Below are 13,928 nucleotides of genomic sequence, written 5' to 3'. Positions count from 1 at the left end.
GAAAAATGTATTTAGTCAGCGGGTGGTGAATCTGTGGAATTCTTTGCCACAGAAGGCTGTGGAGGCCAAGTCAGTGGATATTTTTTTTAAGGCAGAGTTAGATTAGTACAGGTGCCAGAAGTAATGGGGAGAAGGCAGGAGAATGGAGTTAGGAGAGATAGATCAGCCGTGATTGAATGGCGGAGTGGACTTGATTGGCCGAATGGCCTAATTCTACTCCTATTACTTATGACCTTATAATGAAGGGATATATTTGGGTGTGAACAGTGGAATGAGCAGAATGACAAGGGTGGGGGGGGGGGGGGGGGGGGGAGGGGGGGGGGGGGGGGGGGAGGGGGGGGGGGGGGGGGGGGGGGGGGGGGGGAGGGGGGGGGGGGGGGGGGGAGGGGGGGAGGCAGAGAAAGAGAGGGAATGCAGGGGCTCCCTGAAATTAGAGAAATCAATATTCTGACTGCTGGGTTGTAGGCTGCCCAAGCAAAATATGAGGTGCTGACAGTGGAGGAGGCCCAGGACAGAAAGGTCTCTATGGGAATTCAGTATTGAAAACTTAGACAGACTACATTCAGAGTATGGTCAATCTTCGTTTATTTGCATATTTTATTTTTCTTTACATTCTTCAAATATTTTAATTTTCAGAGAATAATCCACACTGCAAGCTGCATTTCAAGCTGACTAAAGATAATCACATGGGCAGTATCAGAAAAGGTAAACTGCATAAAATTGCAGTACTTTGGTGTATACGTGGTTGTATCGTGAATGCTGCTACCCAACATCTAAAAAATCATCAATCAAAATCTTCTTCGTCGGTATCAGATAGTCTTAAACTATCATCAGACTCATCGTCTTCTAGAGGTGGTGGTTCTTCTCCCAAAAACATTTCATTTAATTCCTGGGCTAACGGTTTATTTTCCTTTGCATTCTCTTCTTTTTGGATTTCTTCTTTCTGTTCTTTCTCTCTCGTTTCATCCTTCCCTTCAACTTTCTGGGGTGGCAGTTCAAATTTGGCCCAGTTGACAGGGTCCATTTTCTGAAGGTTGATTTCCACTTTCGTTGGGCCCATGTTGACAAAGCTTTTACTTGCGTCAACAACCTGAGGGTGAGAGAGATTTAGATCTGAATTAGTCTTATTTACTGATATAAAATCAGTTGAATCTTCTGGTATTCAGGTATTCAGCGCCTCTACTTCCTGAGAAGATTACGGAGAGTCGGTTTGTTAAGGAGGACTCTCTCTAACTTCTACAGGTGCACAGTAGAGAGCATGCTGACCGGTTGCATCGTGGCTTGGTTCGGCAACTTGAGCGTCCTGGAGAGGAAGAGACTACAAAAAGTAGTAAACTCCCAGTCCATCATCTTCCTTCCATCGAGGGGATTTATCACAGTCGCTGCCTCAAAAAGGCTGGCAGTATCATCAAAGACCCACACCATCCTGGCCACACACTCATCTCCCTGCTACCTTCAGGTAGAAAGGTACAGGAGCCTGAAGACTGCAACGACCAGGTTCAGGAATAGCTACTTCCCCACAGCCATCAGGCTATTAAACCTGATTCGGACAAAACTCTGAACATTAATAACCCATTATCTGTTATTTGCACTTTATCAGTTTATTTATTCATGTGTTTTGTAGTCAATGCCTACTATGTTCTGTTGTGCTGAAGCAAAGCAAGAATTTCACTGTCCTATCAGAAACACATGACAATAAACTCTCTTGTCTTGTCTGGTAAATGATCATCAACCTGAAGCATTAATTCTTTCCCTCCACGGATGCTTCCTGATCTGCAGAGAACTTCCGCCATTTTTACATTATCTGCAGTATTTTCCCTTCTGATTGCTTATTTTCCCAGACAATTATTTCCCCTGACATTTATTTTCTCCATCTATGCCTTGCTTGATACTTACTCTCAAAACGGTGACACCTGAAGGTTGTCACGTCGACACAAATTCCACAATCAAAAAGATCTACCAAAAACTTAAAGGACCTTTAATTTCTATTTCAGCAAACAGTAAAACTCCAATAACCTGCCATCCAATTGTTCAGATTACCCTGGTGGTCTGTTATCTGGCCCCACTCTCTGGTCCAGTATATGAGGATTGAACTGTTGGGCTGGGTGTGTGGTTGGAGTTGCGGACTGGACAGCACGGAAACAGGCCCTTCGGCCCACTGACTCCATGGCGACCAGCGATCCCCGTACACTAGCACTATCCTACACACTAGGGACAGATTACAAATTTACCAAAGCCAATTAACCTACAAACCTGTACGTCTTTGGAGTGTGGGAGGAAACCGGAGCACCCGGAGAAAATCCATGTGGTCACAGAGAGAACGTACAAACTCCGTACAGACAGCACCCATAGTCAGGATCATGGAAACATAGAAAGTAGGTGGAGGGCCCTTTGAGCCAGCACCGTCATCCGATATGATCAGGGGTGATCATCCAAAATCAGTACCCCGTTCGAATCTGGGACTCTGGCACTGTAAGGCAGCAACTATTCAGTGTCACCGTGCTGTTCTGCATGTATATATCCCACTTCCTTTCAACTCCCTGAGTTCATTGGAAAATGTATTATACTATTATGTAGTATGTAACAAAAGTGAAATAAAGGCATGCGTGGGTAATAATTGGAGACTCATCCAACAGTCTGGAAAATCTGTTAGTCCAGCAACACTCAAGTCTCAAGGGTACAAGGTCATCGGAATTTCACTGTACATTGAAACCACTTCATAAGAGCACCCTCTACTGTCCAGTTGCAATTCAATGATAACTCAGACCTGTATCATTGTATTTAATCCATCGAAGGGTCATGTAACAAATAGACAGTAGTACCTCTTTGCTAGTATCTTTTTTTAAACTTTTTAATCAGTAAGATCATGCCCTATGAGTAGCAGCAGCTATAAAGGACAAGCGGAAATACGGCGTAATCTCAAAAAGTACTTACACCCCATAGGTTTAATGCTTTGTGAAAAACTTTATCCTTTTCAAACATGATGTGGATAGTTAACTGTTAAAGACAAAATACAAAAGGAGTAAATACTACAATTTAGTTGCAGGATGAGAAGTTCAACTTCAGTGCAAATCAATTTTAGTTGAGCATTGATGCTAAAGTCACAGTCAATTAAACGTTTCATAACAGATTTCTCCTATCAGCTGGATCAGTGCATCATATTTATACTGACTTTCCTACACATCAATATTATACATGTGTGAATGGAGTCCCCTGACTATAACCATTATGATACTTGCAACAAGTAGACATCGATATCAACGAGGAATTAATTACTGGCACATCAAGTTATTAGTTAGTTAATTTAGTTTATTGTCATCTGTACAATGAAGGTGAAAACATTTGTTGCGTGCTAACCAGCCCGTGGAAAGACTATACATGATTACATCGAGCCGTCTACAATGTACAGATGTGTGATAAAGGGAATATCGGGGAAAAAGGGAAGAGGTATTAGCATAATTCTAAAAGAAGTACTGATTCAGACGGATGCTAGGAGCTGGTACAGGTCTACAACAAGGCACAAGCCTTTCACTTTCTGCAGCTCACTGGGTCCCAGACAGTGGATGCAACGGTGGGATCAATGTTGAATTAGGTCCTAACAATATTTTCTCCGCGGTTTTGCATCTTCCAAGATTTGTTACACCTGCACCATTACCAACAACCAGAGTAGAGTGGGCAAGTTTCAATGCTATCGGGTAACCGAAACATACTATCTCCAACTATACAGCGGTCCTCATCCACCATCCACCTCGGGCCATCCAGAGGAGGTTTACAAAAATGATCAAAGGAGTGAGTAGGTTAACGCATGATGAGCGTTTGACGGCACTGGGCCTATATTCGCTGGAGTTCAGAAGAATGCGGGGGGGATCTCATTGAAACGTACAGAACACTGAAAGGCTTGGATAGAGTCAATGTGCAGTGGATGTTTCCACTAGTGGGAGAGTCTCGGACTAGAGGTCACAGCCTCAGAATTAAAGGACGTTCTTTTATGAAGGAGATGAGGAGGAATGTCTTAAGATTTAGATTTTGATTAGCACGGGTGTCTGAGGTTATGGGGAGAAGACAGGAGAATGAGGTTAGGGGGGAGAGATAGATCAGTCATGATTGAATGGCGGAGTAGACTTGATGGGCAAAACGGCCTAATTCTATGATCTCTTATGATCTTTACTGGGCTTTATCTTGCACTAAACATTATTCCCTTTATCCTGTATCTGGACGGCTAGATTGTAATCATGTATAGCCTTTCCGTTGACTAGATAGCACACAATTAAAAAAAGCTTTACACTATACCTCAATACACGTGATAATAAACTAATCTATAAAACTAAACAAAACAACATCATAATGTTCCTACAGTATCTTTTAATTTGAATAGCTATCATCAAATTATTTGAAAAACAATTTGGTTTACATTTAAACTCTTCAGATTTCAATAATGCTGCACTTACCATTGTCTGGTTAGCATCTACATGGCTGTGCTCTGGGTTCGATGTTTTTGCATAGACTGTGAGGACCACCATCCCACCCGTTTGGTGCCAGTCGTACCGGCAGCCAACTAGCTTTTTATCCTAAAACAGAGAGGGGGATGCACTTAAGCAAGAGACACAGAGAATTGCAGATGCTGAAACCTTGAGCAAAGCACAAAATGCTGAAGTAACAGCGGGTCAGGCAGCAGCTGTGGAGGGAATGGAAATGTGATGTTTCAAGTTGGGACCCCTTCTTTGGATTGGATCAGTTAGGGGGGAATTAAAAGTTTTAAAAAATCAAATGCCAGTATAATTTCCAACTCTTGGCTATGGATATTTTCATTCATTGAACATACAGAAGAACAGTACAAGGACAAGCCCTATGGCCCACAATATCTGTGCTGAACATGATGCCAATACCAACTCTCATCAATCCATATCCTTCCATTCCCTGCATATCGATGCTCCTATACAAAAGTCTCTTAAATACCACTATCGTGTCTGCCTCCATCACCACCTCTGGTAGCACATTCCACGCACTCATCGCCCTCTGAAACTTGCCTCACACAAGTCCTTTGCACTTTGGTCTTCTCACCTTAAGGCAAAGCACTCCAGTATTTGACATTTCCATCCTGGGAAAAGATTCTGACCACCATTCCGTTTTGGGATGCTGGCATATTGGCAAGGCCAATGATCATTATCCTGCCCTAATTTCCCTCATGTAAATGGGTGGTAGACCTCCTTAATAAACCAGTGAGAGTGCCCCCCACAGTGCAGTTGGTCAGGAGCAATTTAGCCCCATCATCATTGGGCAGCTTAAATATTTCCAAGTCAGTATTGTGGAAGGACTTAGAGGGCATCTCCCAGGTAGTTCGATTCCCAGGTGTCAACCTCCCAGTGGGGGCAGGGGGTTATAAAGTTATTGAGGAAACATTGGGGCATTCCAGTGCAACTTGCAATGGTATCATGGTGATCCAGATGCGTTGGTGATGAAGGAAGTGGATGGTTATGTTGGTTGGGTAAAATCAAGCAAACTGCTCTTTTTTGGACAGCAATGAGTATGATCACTGATATTCTGCACTCATTCGCGGAAGTGAAATATTTTCCATCACATCCCTAACCTTTGCCTTGTAGATGTAGCAATGTTACAAAATGTTGAGATTTTAAAAATCAAGTCTGCAATTTATCCCATCAGATAAAGCACAAAAATAAGTTTAATTTGACACCTAATTCACTTTCATATCTTCAGTATTAAAAAAGTTATGGCCATTTTCATACTCGGAAATTAGCATCTTGTTCCCTATTGATTTTCCATTGACTTAACACAAAAGCTGTGATCAAGGACAGTGAAATGGCCATAACTTTATTAAAAATTAAGAGAACTGAAAGAAAATTTCAGTTATTATCGATTGAAGCATTCTGAAACAAATATTAAACAATCTTACTTGGATGACCTGAAATTAAAGCATATAATTAGTTAGTTACCCAATTGTAGCTAATTCCAAACTTCAATTACTAGATCTAAACATCTATCCATTTCTTAAGAAAAGATTGACATTTTTAAAAAGCCTAAGTGTCCAAAAAAACATTCACACAAGAATTCACAATAAAACATGATTTTTAAATCTCATTTTCATTCATTTATAGGCCAAATGGAAGGAATTTAGTGTTCAATTGCTGTAAATTAATGGCCATTTAAATCAGCTTTCGAGTGGGATCCTGTGGAACGCGATGGTTTGGAACGTTCCCATTGCGGTGAATTTGTACACCATATGCCCAGAAAAATACTGCAGGATTTAATGGGCCCCCAAATCAGCTATTCGCAACATAAAAGTTTGTGTAAAGGGATCTTAAGAAGCGCTTTTTAATGTAAAAATAAACAGCCTACCTTGCGTTGTCCCCTACATGAGATCCGTCCCTTTGGCGGCGGTCGCGGGTTTAGAGGATGATTTTTAACTTACTATAACAATTAAATAAACCAATTTATTTTTAAAATAGCTGCAGCGAACTAATGTTGCAGCGATTTTTCGTCAGCAACTAGGCAGGCTGAACAACCTCGATTTGAATAGCCTAGAGAAAATCGCGTTTTAAACCCGCCCCCCTCTCAAAGGCGCCAAAATCGCGCACACAGACAGCCACAGATCTGCAGCGCCGCTGAAGGTAAGTTTTGCCTAGTAATACCTAGTAGATGGGCTGGGAGATTGCAACCCTCATGTGGTCCGCCCTGTTTCGCCGAATGCAATAAACCTGGCGTGCACAATCAAATAAGATTAAATAGAACAAGTTGTCCTACAACTTTAGGCTGTGCACGCCATACGCAAGAAGAAGAAGCCTTGTAGATAACAGAAAGGCATTGAGGCATCAGAGTTGCTTCACATGCCACAGAATAACCAGCTCAGACCTACTCTTGTTACCACAGTGTTAATGTGGTTTGCCCAGTTGAGGTTCTGGTCAATGCTAACCAAGGGATGTCGATGGTCAATGTGGTAATGCCATTAAATGTAGAGAGTAGGTTGTCACTTTAATATAGTTTAGTTTAGAGATACAGCATGGAAACAAGCCCTTCTGCCCACTGAGCCCAGTGTTCCAGAGAAAGTATTCCAAATCGGTCCAACCTTTCCCTGTAGCTAATACCTCCTAATCCAGGCATCATTCTGGTAAACATCTACACCCAATAGCGCCAATAAAAGAATAAACACTTGGGCCAGTTCGAAAGAGACCACAGATCAGACTGAATCTACAACTTCAAGTCTATCATACCTCCAATATTGTTCATCTTATTGCAAAGGTCTAATGGAGTCCATATCCACCTTACCGAATCTATCTTGGTCCAGAGATGCTTGCCCTTGGCACAGCCAGGCTGTTCGAGGAAGTCATCAAATTCCGTAGTCTTTATCCTACAGCAGCTCCAGTACTTCATTCTTTATGGAGTAAAAAAAATCATTAAAAAAGATACAGGCTTTCCAACCCTCAGGCCTGCACAATCTACTTAACCTCTTATGTTTAAGAAACAAACTGCAGATGCTGGTAAAATCGAAGGTAGACACAAATTTCACACGCCCACACATTTCCCTGTACCAATTGGTACATGTGACAAATAAATGTATCTTGTAAATGCTGGAGAAACTCAGCGGGCGAGGCAGCATCTATGGAGAGAAAGAATTGGCTACATTTCGGGTCGAGACCCTTCTTCAGAAGGGTCTCGACCCAAAACGTCGCCAATTCCTTCCTTCTCTCCGTAAATGCTGCCTCGCCCGCTGAGTTTCTCCAGCATTGTGTGTCTACGTAACCTCTTAATTGGAGGGATGTAAAATGTGTCGCAAAGTTATCAATTGCTGATAAAAATGTAAATCAATCTAAACTCTGAAAATGCTGACATCACATTTTATTGTGTCTATTAAACAATTTTTAATTCTTTACATAATGTTTCCACTGATCAACTTTGTACCTCAGGTTTTTGTGGATCTTTGTCCAACTTTGGAAAAATGTCGCTGGAACATGCAATGGCCCAAAACTATGCTGCAATATGTTTAACAAAATTCTAAAGGTTTGTTCCCTTTCCGTAAAATAACATTAGGATTCACTTATATTTTTTAATTCTCCACTCAAGTATTTATTACACACTATGCCACTTTTTATCCTCAATTAAGTGCTATTCTATAACAGGTTATAACAGGGCGGCACGGTGGTGCAGCGGTAGAGTTGCTGCCTTACAGGACCAGAGACCCAGGTCCGATCCCCACTATGGATGCTGTGTGTACATTGTTTGTATGTACTCCCCGTGACCACATGGATTTTCTCCAGGTGCTCCGGTTTCCTCCAACAATCCAGAGGTTTGTACATTAATTGGCTTTGGTAAAATTGTCTTTAATGTGTAGAATCGTGCTAGTGTATGAGGATCGCTGGTCGACGCAGACTCAAAGGCCCATGCTGTATCTCTAAACTAAACAGTCTGCAAAGGTTTCTGCCAGCATCGAGCCTCCCCTGCGTGATCCAATGTTCTCAGCCTTCATTACTGTAATACCTATCCCTCAATGTTCTCTAACCTCTTTCCTCGCAGTATTTATTTTGTACCCCAAATCTCCACCTGCAGTGACCTGCCCCAGAATGTCCCATCTTGCAAATATTTATTCTCCAAGGTCCTGTCCATCAATAACTCTCTGTTATCACTTCCCACTTGCCTTTCAGTCATCCTCATCGATCTTTATCTCCCTTTTAATACTTGCCCATTATAACATTGGCTGACCAGAGAGCAGTAGAGTAAGCCGCTGCGTGTGACAGTGTGCCACAGTTTATTTGAAGTGCTAAAGATTGCAGATGAACACATGGAAATATACCCCAGCACTGAGTTGTTCCCTAGAGGAGTATTTGTAGTTCCCATTCACTAACCACATTGACAATTACTAAATGCCATAGGGTTATTTATATCCTTTGGGTCTTCAGGTGGCACAGTGGCGCAGCGGTAGAGTTGCTGCCTTACAGCGCAAGAGACCCAGGTTCGATCCTGACTACGGGTGCTGTCTGTACGGAGTTTGTACATTCTCCCCGTGACTGCGTGGATTTTATCCGGATGCTCCGGTTTCCTCTCACGCTTCAAAGACGTACAGGTTTGTAGGTTAATAGGCTTTGGTAAAAATGGTAAATTGTCCCGAGTGTGTAGGATAGTGCTGGTGTATAGGGATCGCTGGTCAGCGTGGACTCAGTGGGCTGAAGGGCCTGTTTCTGCGCTGTATCTCTAAACTCTGAAATACTCTTAACTCCACATTTGCTGCTGCTTTGTTTTTGCAAATTTCAATTATACATTTTGAAATCTTGTTTGTATCATACATCGATACTGCAAAATATGCACCAACGCTAATTGGAGGAAAAGAACCTGTGCAAAAGAGAACTCCATAGGAAAGAACTGCAGATGTTGGTTTAAATCGAAAGTAGACACAAAATGCTGGAGTAACTCAGCGGGACAGGCAGCATCTCTGGAGAGAAGGAATGGGTGACGTTTCGGGTTGAGACCCTTCTTCAGACCTTCAGTTTTTGTGTCTACCAAAAGAGATCTCCCGTTGGCTCAATTAGTTATTGGACTACATGTTGACAAACTTCAACATGCAGAAAGACTCTAAACTCTTACTTCAGCCTATGAGATTTAGTGTAGTTAACAAATTGTGATCATAACTAATGTTCCCCATCTCTGGGAAAGGGAGGTGAATATTATCAGGCTTCCTCATTCTGCTGAAAAGTGCACACATATATAATGAGAAGAATAGGATCAAACATGGCTGTGATGCCCTCTACAGTTAAAAGAATGTAATACAGAAGGTAGAAACAAAATGCTGGAGTAACTCAGCGGGTCGGGCAGCATCTCTGGAGAAAATAGATAAGTGACATTTCGGGTCAGGATCTTTCTTCAGAATAATTGTAGTTGGGAGAGTGGGAAACAAAAACTGGAAAGCGAAAGGAACAGGACAAATCCTGGCGGCCAAACATGAGCTCAGGCAAGGAGGTTCCCTGATAGGCAGATTGTTGTATTGAGAGGTGTGAGCCCAAAAGGGATATATAGTTGTGTACTGTGAAGCTAGTTGGCAGACTTATAGTGGAGAGGGGGGAAGGGAAAGGGGTGGGTAAGAAGGGGGAGGGGGGGGGGGGCGGTGAAAGGAGGCATGTGCAGGAATTTAAATCTGTCAGCTTTTGGACAACCTTGCATTTTCTCTTAATATTATAGAATGAGTGAATGCAATTACATTCAGATTTTCAGATTTCCATTTTTATCAACGTCTCTTCAGAGAAAGAAAGGGGGTAATACCCCCTGCACAGACTCGTCAATGTCACTCTGTGTCTTAGCTAAAGGGTGGTGAATCTGTGGGATTCAATGCCACAGACGGCTGTCATTGGGTATTTTTAAAGCGAAGATTGAGCAGTAAGGGGGTCAATGGTTGTGGGGAGAAGGCAGGAGACTGGATTGAGAGGGAAAATTAGATCAGCCATGGTCGAATGGCAGTGCAGACTTGATGGGCCGAATTCCCTAACTCTGCTCATATATCGTATGGTCTTACACATGTGCACATAAGATGAAGTGGAAACCACACATTTGAATGGGTCAAGCAGCATTGTGATATTTAAATGCCTCACCCTTCATGGAAGATGGGTATTCCAGGATGAAAGTTGCACGTCTCCCGATCACTCTCCGGCCCTTGAAAAGCCTGTCGGAGAGAAATGAAACAGGAGCATCGCAGAGAAAGACATTTGACAATTATGGAAATGCTTGGCCTAACTCATTTTACCAAGAGCCAAAGTCTCAGAAGCCTAACAAACTGGAGAGTAACCAGCTAGGTGGGATGTGAAGCAATGGCTCCACTCTAAGGCATATTCAATGAGCATCAACAGAAGGGAGCATTGCAAGAGAACAAGAGGCCTTGGCTAACACAGGGAAATATCTAAGAGATGATAACGAGTCACATGGAGAAGAAGATCCGTGTATAAACTGTCAGGAGTCAATAATCAATCCAATAGTCGCTTTGATCCGATTTCGCTTGGGCAGCTTACACCCCCGCGGTATGAATATTGACTTCTTTAACTCCAGGTAACACTTGCTTTCCCTCCCTCTCCATCCCTCCCAATCTCATTTCTCCGACCAGTCTGACTGTCCGTCTGATTACAGTATCTCTGTCTGCTTTGTTGTCCCCTCTTCTCCCAGCTAACAATGGTCCACTCTACATTTTCCTTGATCTGCATCTATTTTGATCTCTTACACTTCTTTATCTCTGTAACTTCTTCTCCCAACACTCAGTCTGCAGAAAGGTCTCGGCTCAAAACATCACTCATTCCTTCTATCCAGAGGTGCTGCCTGCCCCGCTGAGTTACTCCAGTATTTTATGTCTATGTCCACTGTATCTGATTGGTGCAGTATCAATAAAGCAGATGCTGCATAATTGGTTCTGCAGAAAATGGAGGTGGGTGTTATGGCCATCCGTGAAAGGACGAAGGTGATAAAAATGGGTTGGAGAATGGCACCAAAAGTTGGAGTAACTCAGCGGGTCAGGCAGCATCTCTGGAGAAAAGGAATATGTTACGTTTCGGGTCGAGACCTTTCTTTGGACCTGAAGTTTAAACTAGCATCTGCAGTTCCTTCCTGCATAAAAATGGATTAGATCTGGACTGGGCTAACGATATGTTACCACCTCACCAGAGAAGAACAGGAGTAGAAGAGAGATGAATCTTGCAAACAGGATTTAGCTCCTCAGCAAACCCTGGAAAACCACAAGTACCTGGGTTTGCAGAGAGACCCTCGGACCAACACTCACACACAGAGTCTGGTGCTCAGAAAACTGAGGGATGCCAACAGTCTGATTGCTTCTGAACACCCCGTGATTCTCAGGTGAGAGGAATGCAAGCTCCGAGTGTTTGTACCGTGTAAATAAGCGATTGAAAAAAGCCAAGTAGACTATTCACCAGATTATCAGTGGGTGACTAGTTTAACCATGAAAGCAACACAACGGTACTGTACGGATAAATTCCTTATCAAAGGGAAGAAAAAGTTATCTTCAATAGTATTAAGTTAGTGTGAGTGACCCACCTTCTTACAGCCATTGTGTTTACACATGGTGCCCACTATAACTCCACCTTTGACGTTATCCTCTGAAAAAGACAATATAGGTTCAGGTCAATCCATTGCCAGCACAACCTGGTTAAATGTTATGCTCTGGATTTACAATATTGGCTGATTTGATAAATGAGCAACCATTACAAACCATTGAGCAATTATAATTCTTTGTAATATTTGTTATTTAACAAGTGCTATGCAATGCTATGATGCAGCATCCTGGTCTAAATTAATAAATGCTGGCAGAAAAGGATATGAACAAAAGTTGACATGAAAGGGGAAAGCCCTTTTAGGCTTCCCATTTAATTCCTTCCAACTAACGCAGGCACACACAGTTAAAAGGTGGAATAGTGATACAGCTGGTTTAGTTACTGTCTCACAGCGTTCAGGTTCAATCCTGACCTCAGGGGCTGTCTGTGTGCAGTTTGCACATTCTCCCTGCAATCACGTGGGTTTCCTCGGGGTGTTCCGTTTTCCTCCGTCCCAAGGATGTGTGGGTTTGTAGGTTAATTGGCATCTGTTAAATGTCCCGAGAGTGTCGGAGTGGATGGAAAAGTGGAATGACATAGAACTAGCTTGAATGGGTGTTCGATGGTTGGCATGGACACGATGGGCCAAAGGGCCTGTTTCCAGGCTGTATCTTATAATCAATCAAACACAACTTAAAGGACATCATGGATCCATTTATTCACCTCAGGGAACAATTCCTATGGTTTTATTGATCCCCACTGAAAATCCAACAAGATATCAGAATATTCTTCTTCTTGTCGAGTACACACACAAGATTCGAAGTTGTTCAGCCAGAGCGGAACACACTTCTCGGCATCTGCATACAACGGTGTCTGTCTTGTCGCTTCTTGTACGTGGTGGTGGAAAGATTGGTGGAGACAGAGCCGCGACGTGAACGCTCTTTCCTTGACCCCATCGGAATATTCATCCAAGTTCACAACTTGACTCTGACCTATTAACCTTCTGCAAACAACAAAGGCTAGAAGGAGAAAATGCAACTGATATCACTAAACCCACACTGTACACATTCAATGGGTCGATGACAGACATCCTTTGTACACTTCCTTAATTTTCAACAACTACAGGTCCACCACTGAGTTTCTGGCAACTGGTGGCCAGGCACCTCATTCAATCCGGACAAAATTACGAGGGTGTACTTGAAATAATAATAATAATAATCATAATAATAATAATATCTTTTATTGTCATTACACATGTGTGCAACGAGATTTGGTATGCAGCTTCCATCCGATGTCATAACTTAAATAACTAATAGAATTTAGATTTAGATATCCCGGGAAACATGATTTATAAAAAGAACAGTAAAACAGTCAAAACAGTCTAAAGTGCAAATGAGTCTGTGCCGGGTGGATGTGCGACGTGACCATCTGAGGGAGACAGTTCATGGGGGGTGAGGAGCACTCAGCAGGGCCGGTTCAGAGCAGCAGCTATAAATCCCTCCCAGAAGCCCCCCCCGGTCCAATTTGCCCTTGTGGCCGGGGCTCGGAGAACTGCAGCTCGACCAGAGCCAGCAGATCCACTCCCATAGCCAACTTCCGAATTTGACTTTGCGGGCTGGTAGCTTGGCTCCTCAGCGGACTGTTGCGGTATCGTTGGACTCCTCTCGGAGGCCGTGACCTCTGTTAGTCTGGCAAAATGGATAATCCAGAAGGGTCTGGAAACAAGGGTGCCAGAAAATCGGTGGTGGACCTGTATTTACTAAATATCCGTCCCCTTCCTAAGCAACAGGAATTTCCCTCTACACACTACGCCAACCCGCAGTGTACAAGTTTGTTACAGTGCTCCTGGTCCTCTGGACTGAACACTCATTGGTGTGCACCCTATTGTTCTGTCTCAGT

General features: G+C 42.9%; 1 protein-coding gene across 1 annotated transcript in view; it reads right to left on the bottom strand.

The window, feature by feature from the left end:
- Positions 1-568: 568 nt before the first annotated feature.
- Positions 569-13,928, bottom strand: part of LOC116979148 (cysteine and histidine-rich domain-containing protein 1-like) — a 33,588-nt gene continuing 20,228 nt past the window's right edge. Inside the window, exons 6-11 of the mRNA XM_033030665.1 lie at positions 12,034-12,095; positions 10,590-10,660; positions 7,282-7,387; positions 4,449-4,568; positions 2,935-2,997; positions 569-1,090 (exon numbers count right to left, since the gene is read on the bottom strand). Coding sequence (XP_032886556.1) covers positions 785-1,090; positions 2,935-2,997; positions 4,449-4,568; positions 7,282-7,387; positions 10,590-10,660; positions 12,034-12,095 — 728 coding nt within the window. The 3' untranslated portion in view covers positions 569-784. The remainder of the gene's footprint in view (positions 1,091-2,934; positions 2,998-4,448; positions 4,569-7,281; positions 7,388-10,589; positions 10,661-12,033; positions 12,096-13,928) is intronic.

The sequence above is a fragment of the Amblyraja radiata genome, chromosome 12 (genome assembly GCF_010909765.2).
Source record: "Amblyraja radiata isolate CabotCenter1 chromosome 12, sAmbRad1.1.pri, whole genome shotgun sequence".
NCBI lineage: Eukaryota > Metazoa > Chordata > Chondrichthyes > Rajiformes > Rajidae > Amblyraja > Amblyraja radiata.
Note: the sequence above shows the minus strand (reverse complement) of the source record. Positions and strands in the feature narration are given on the sequence as shown.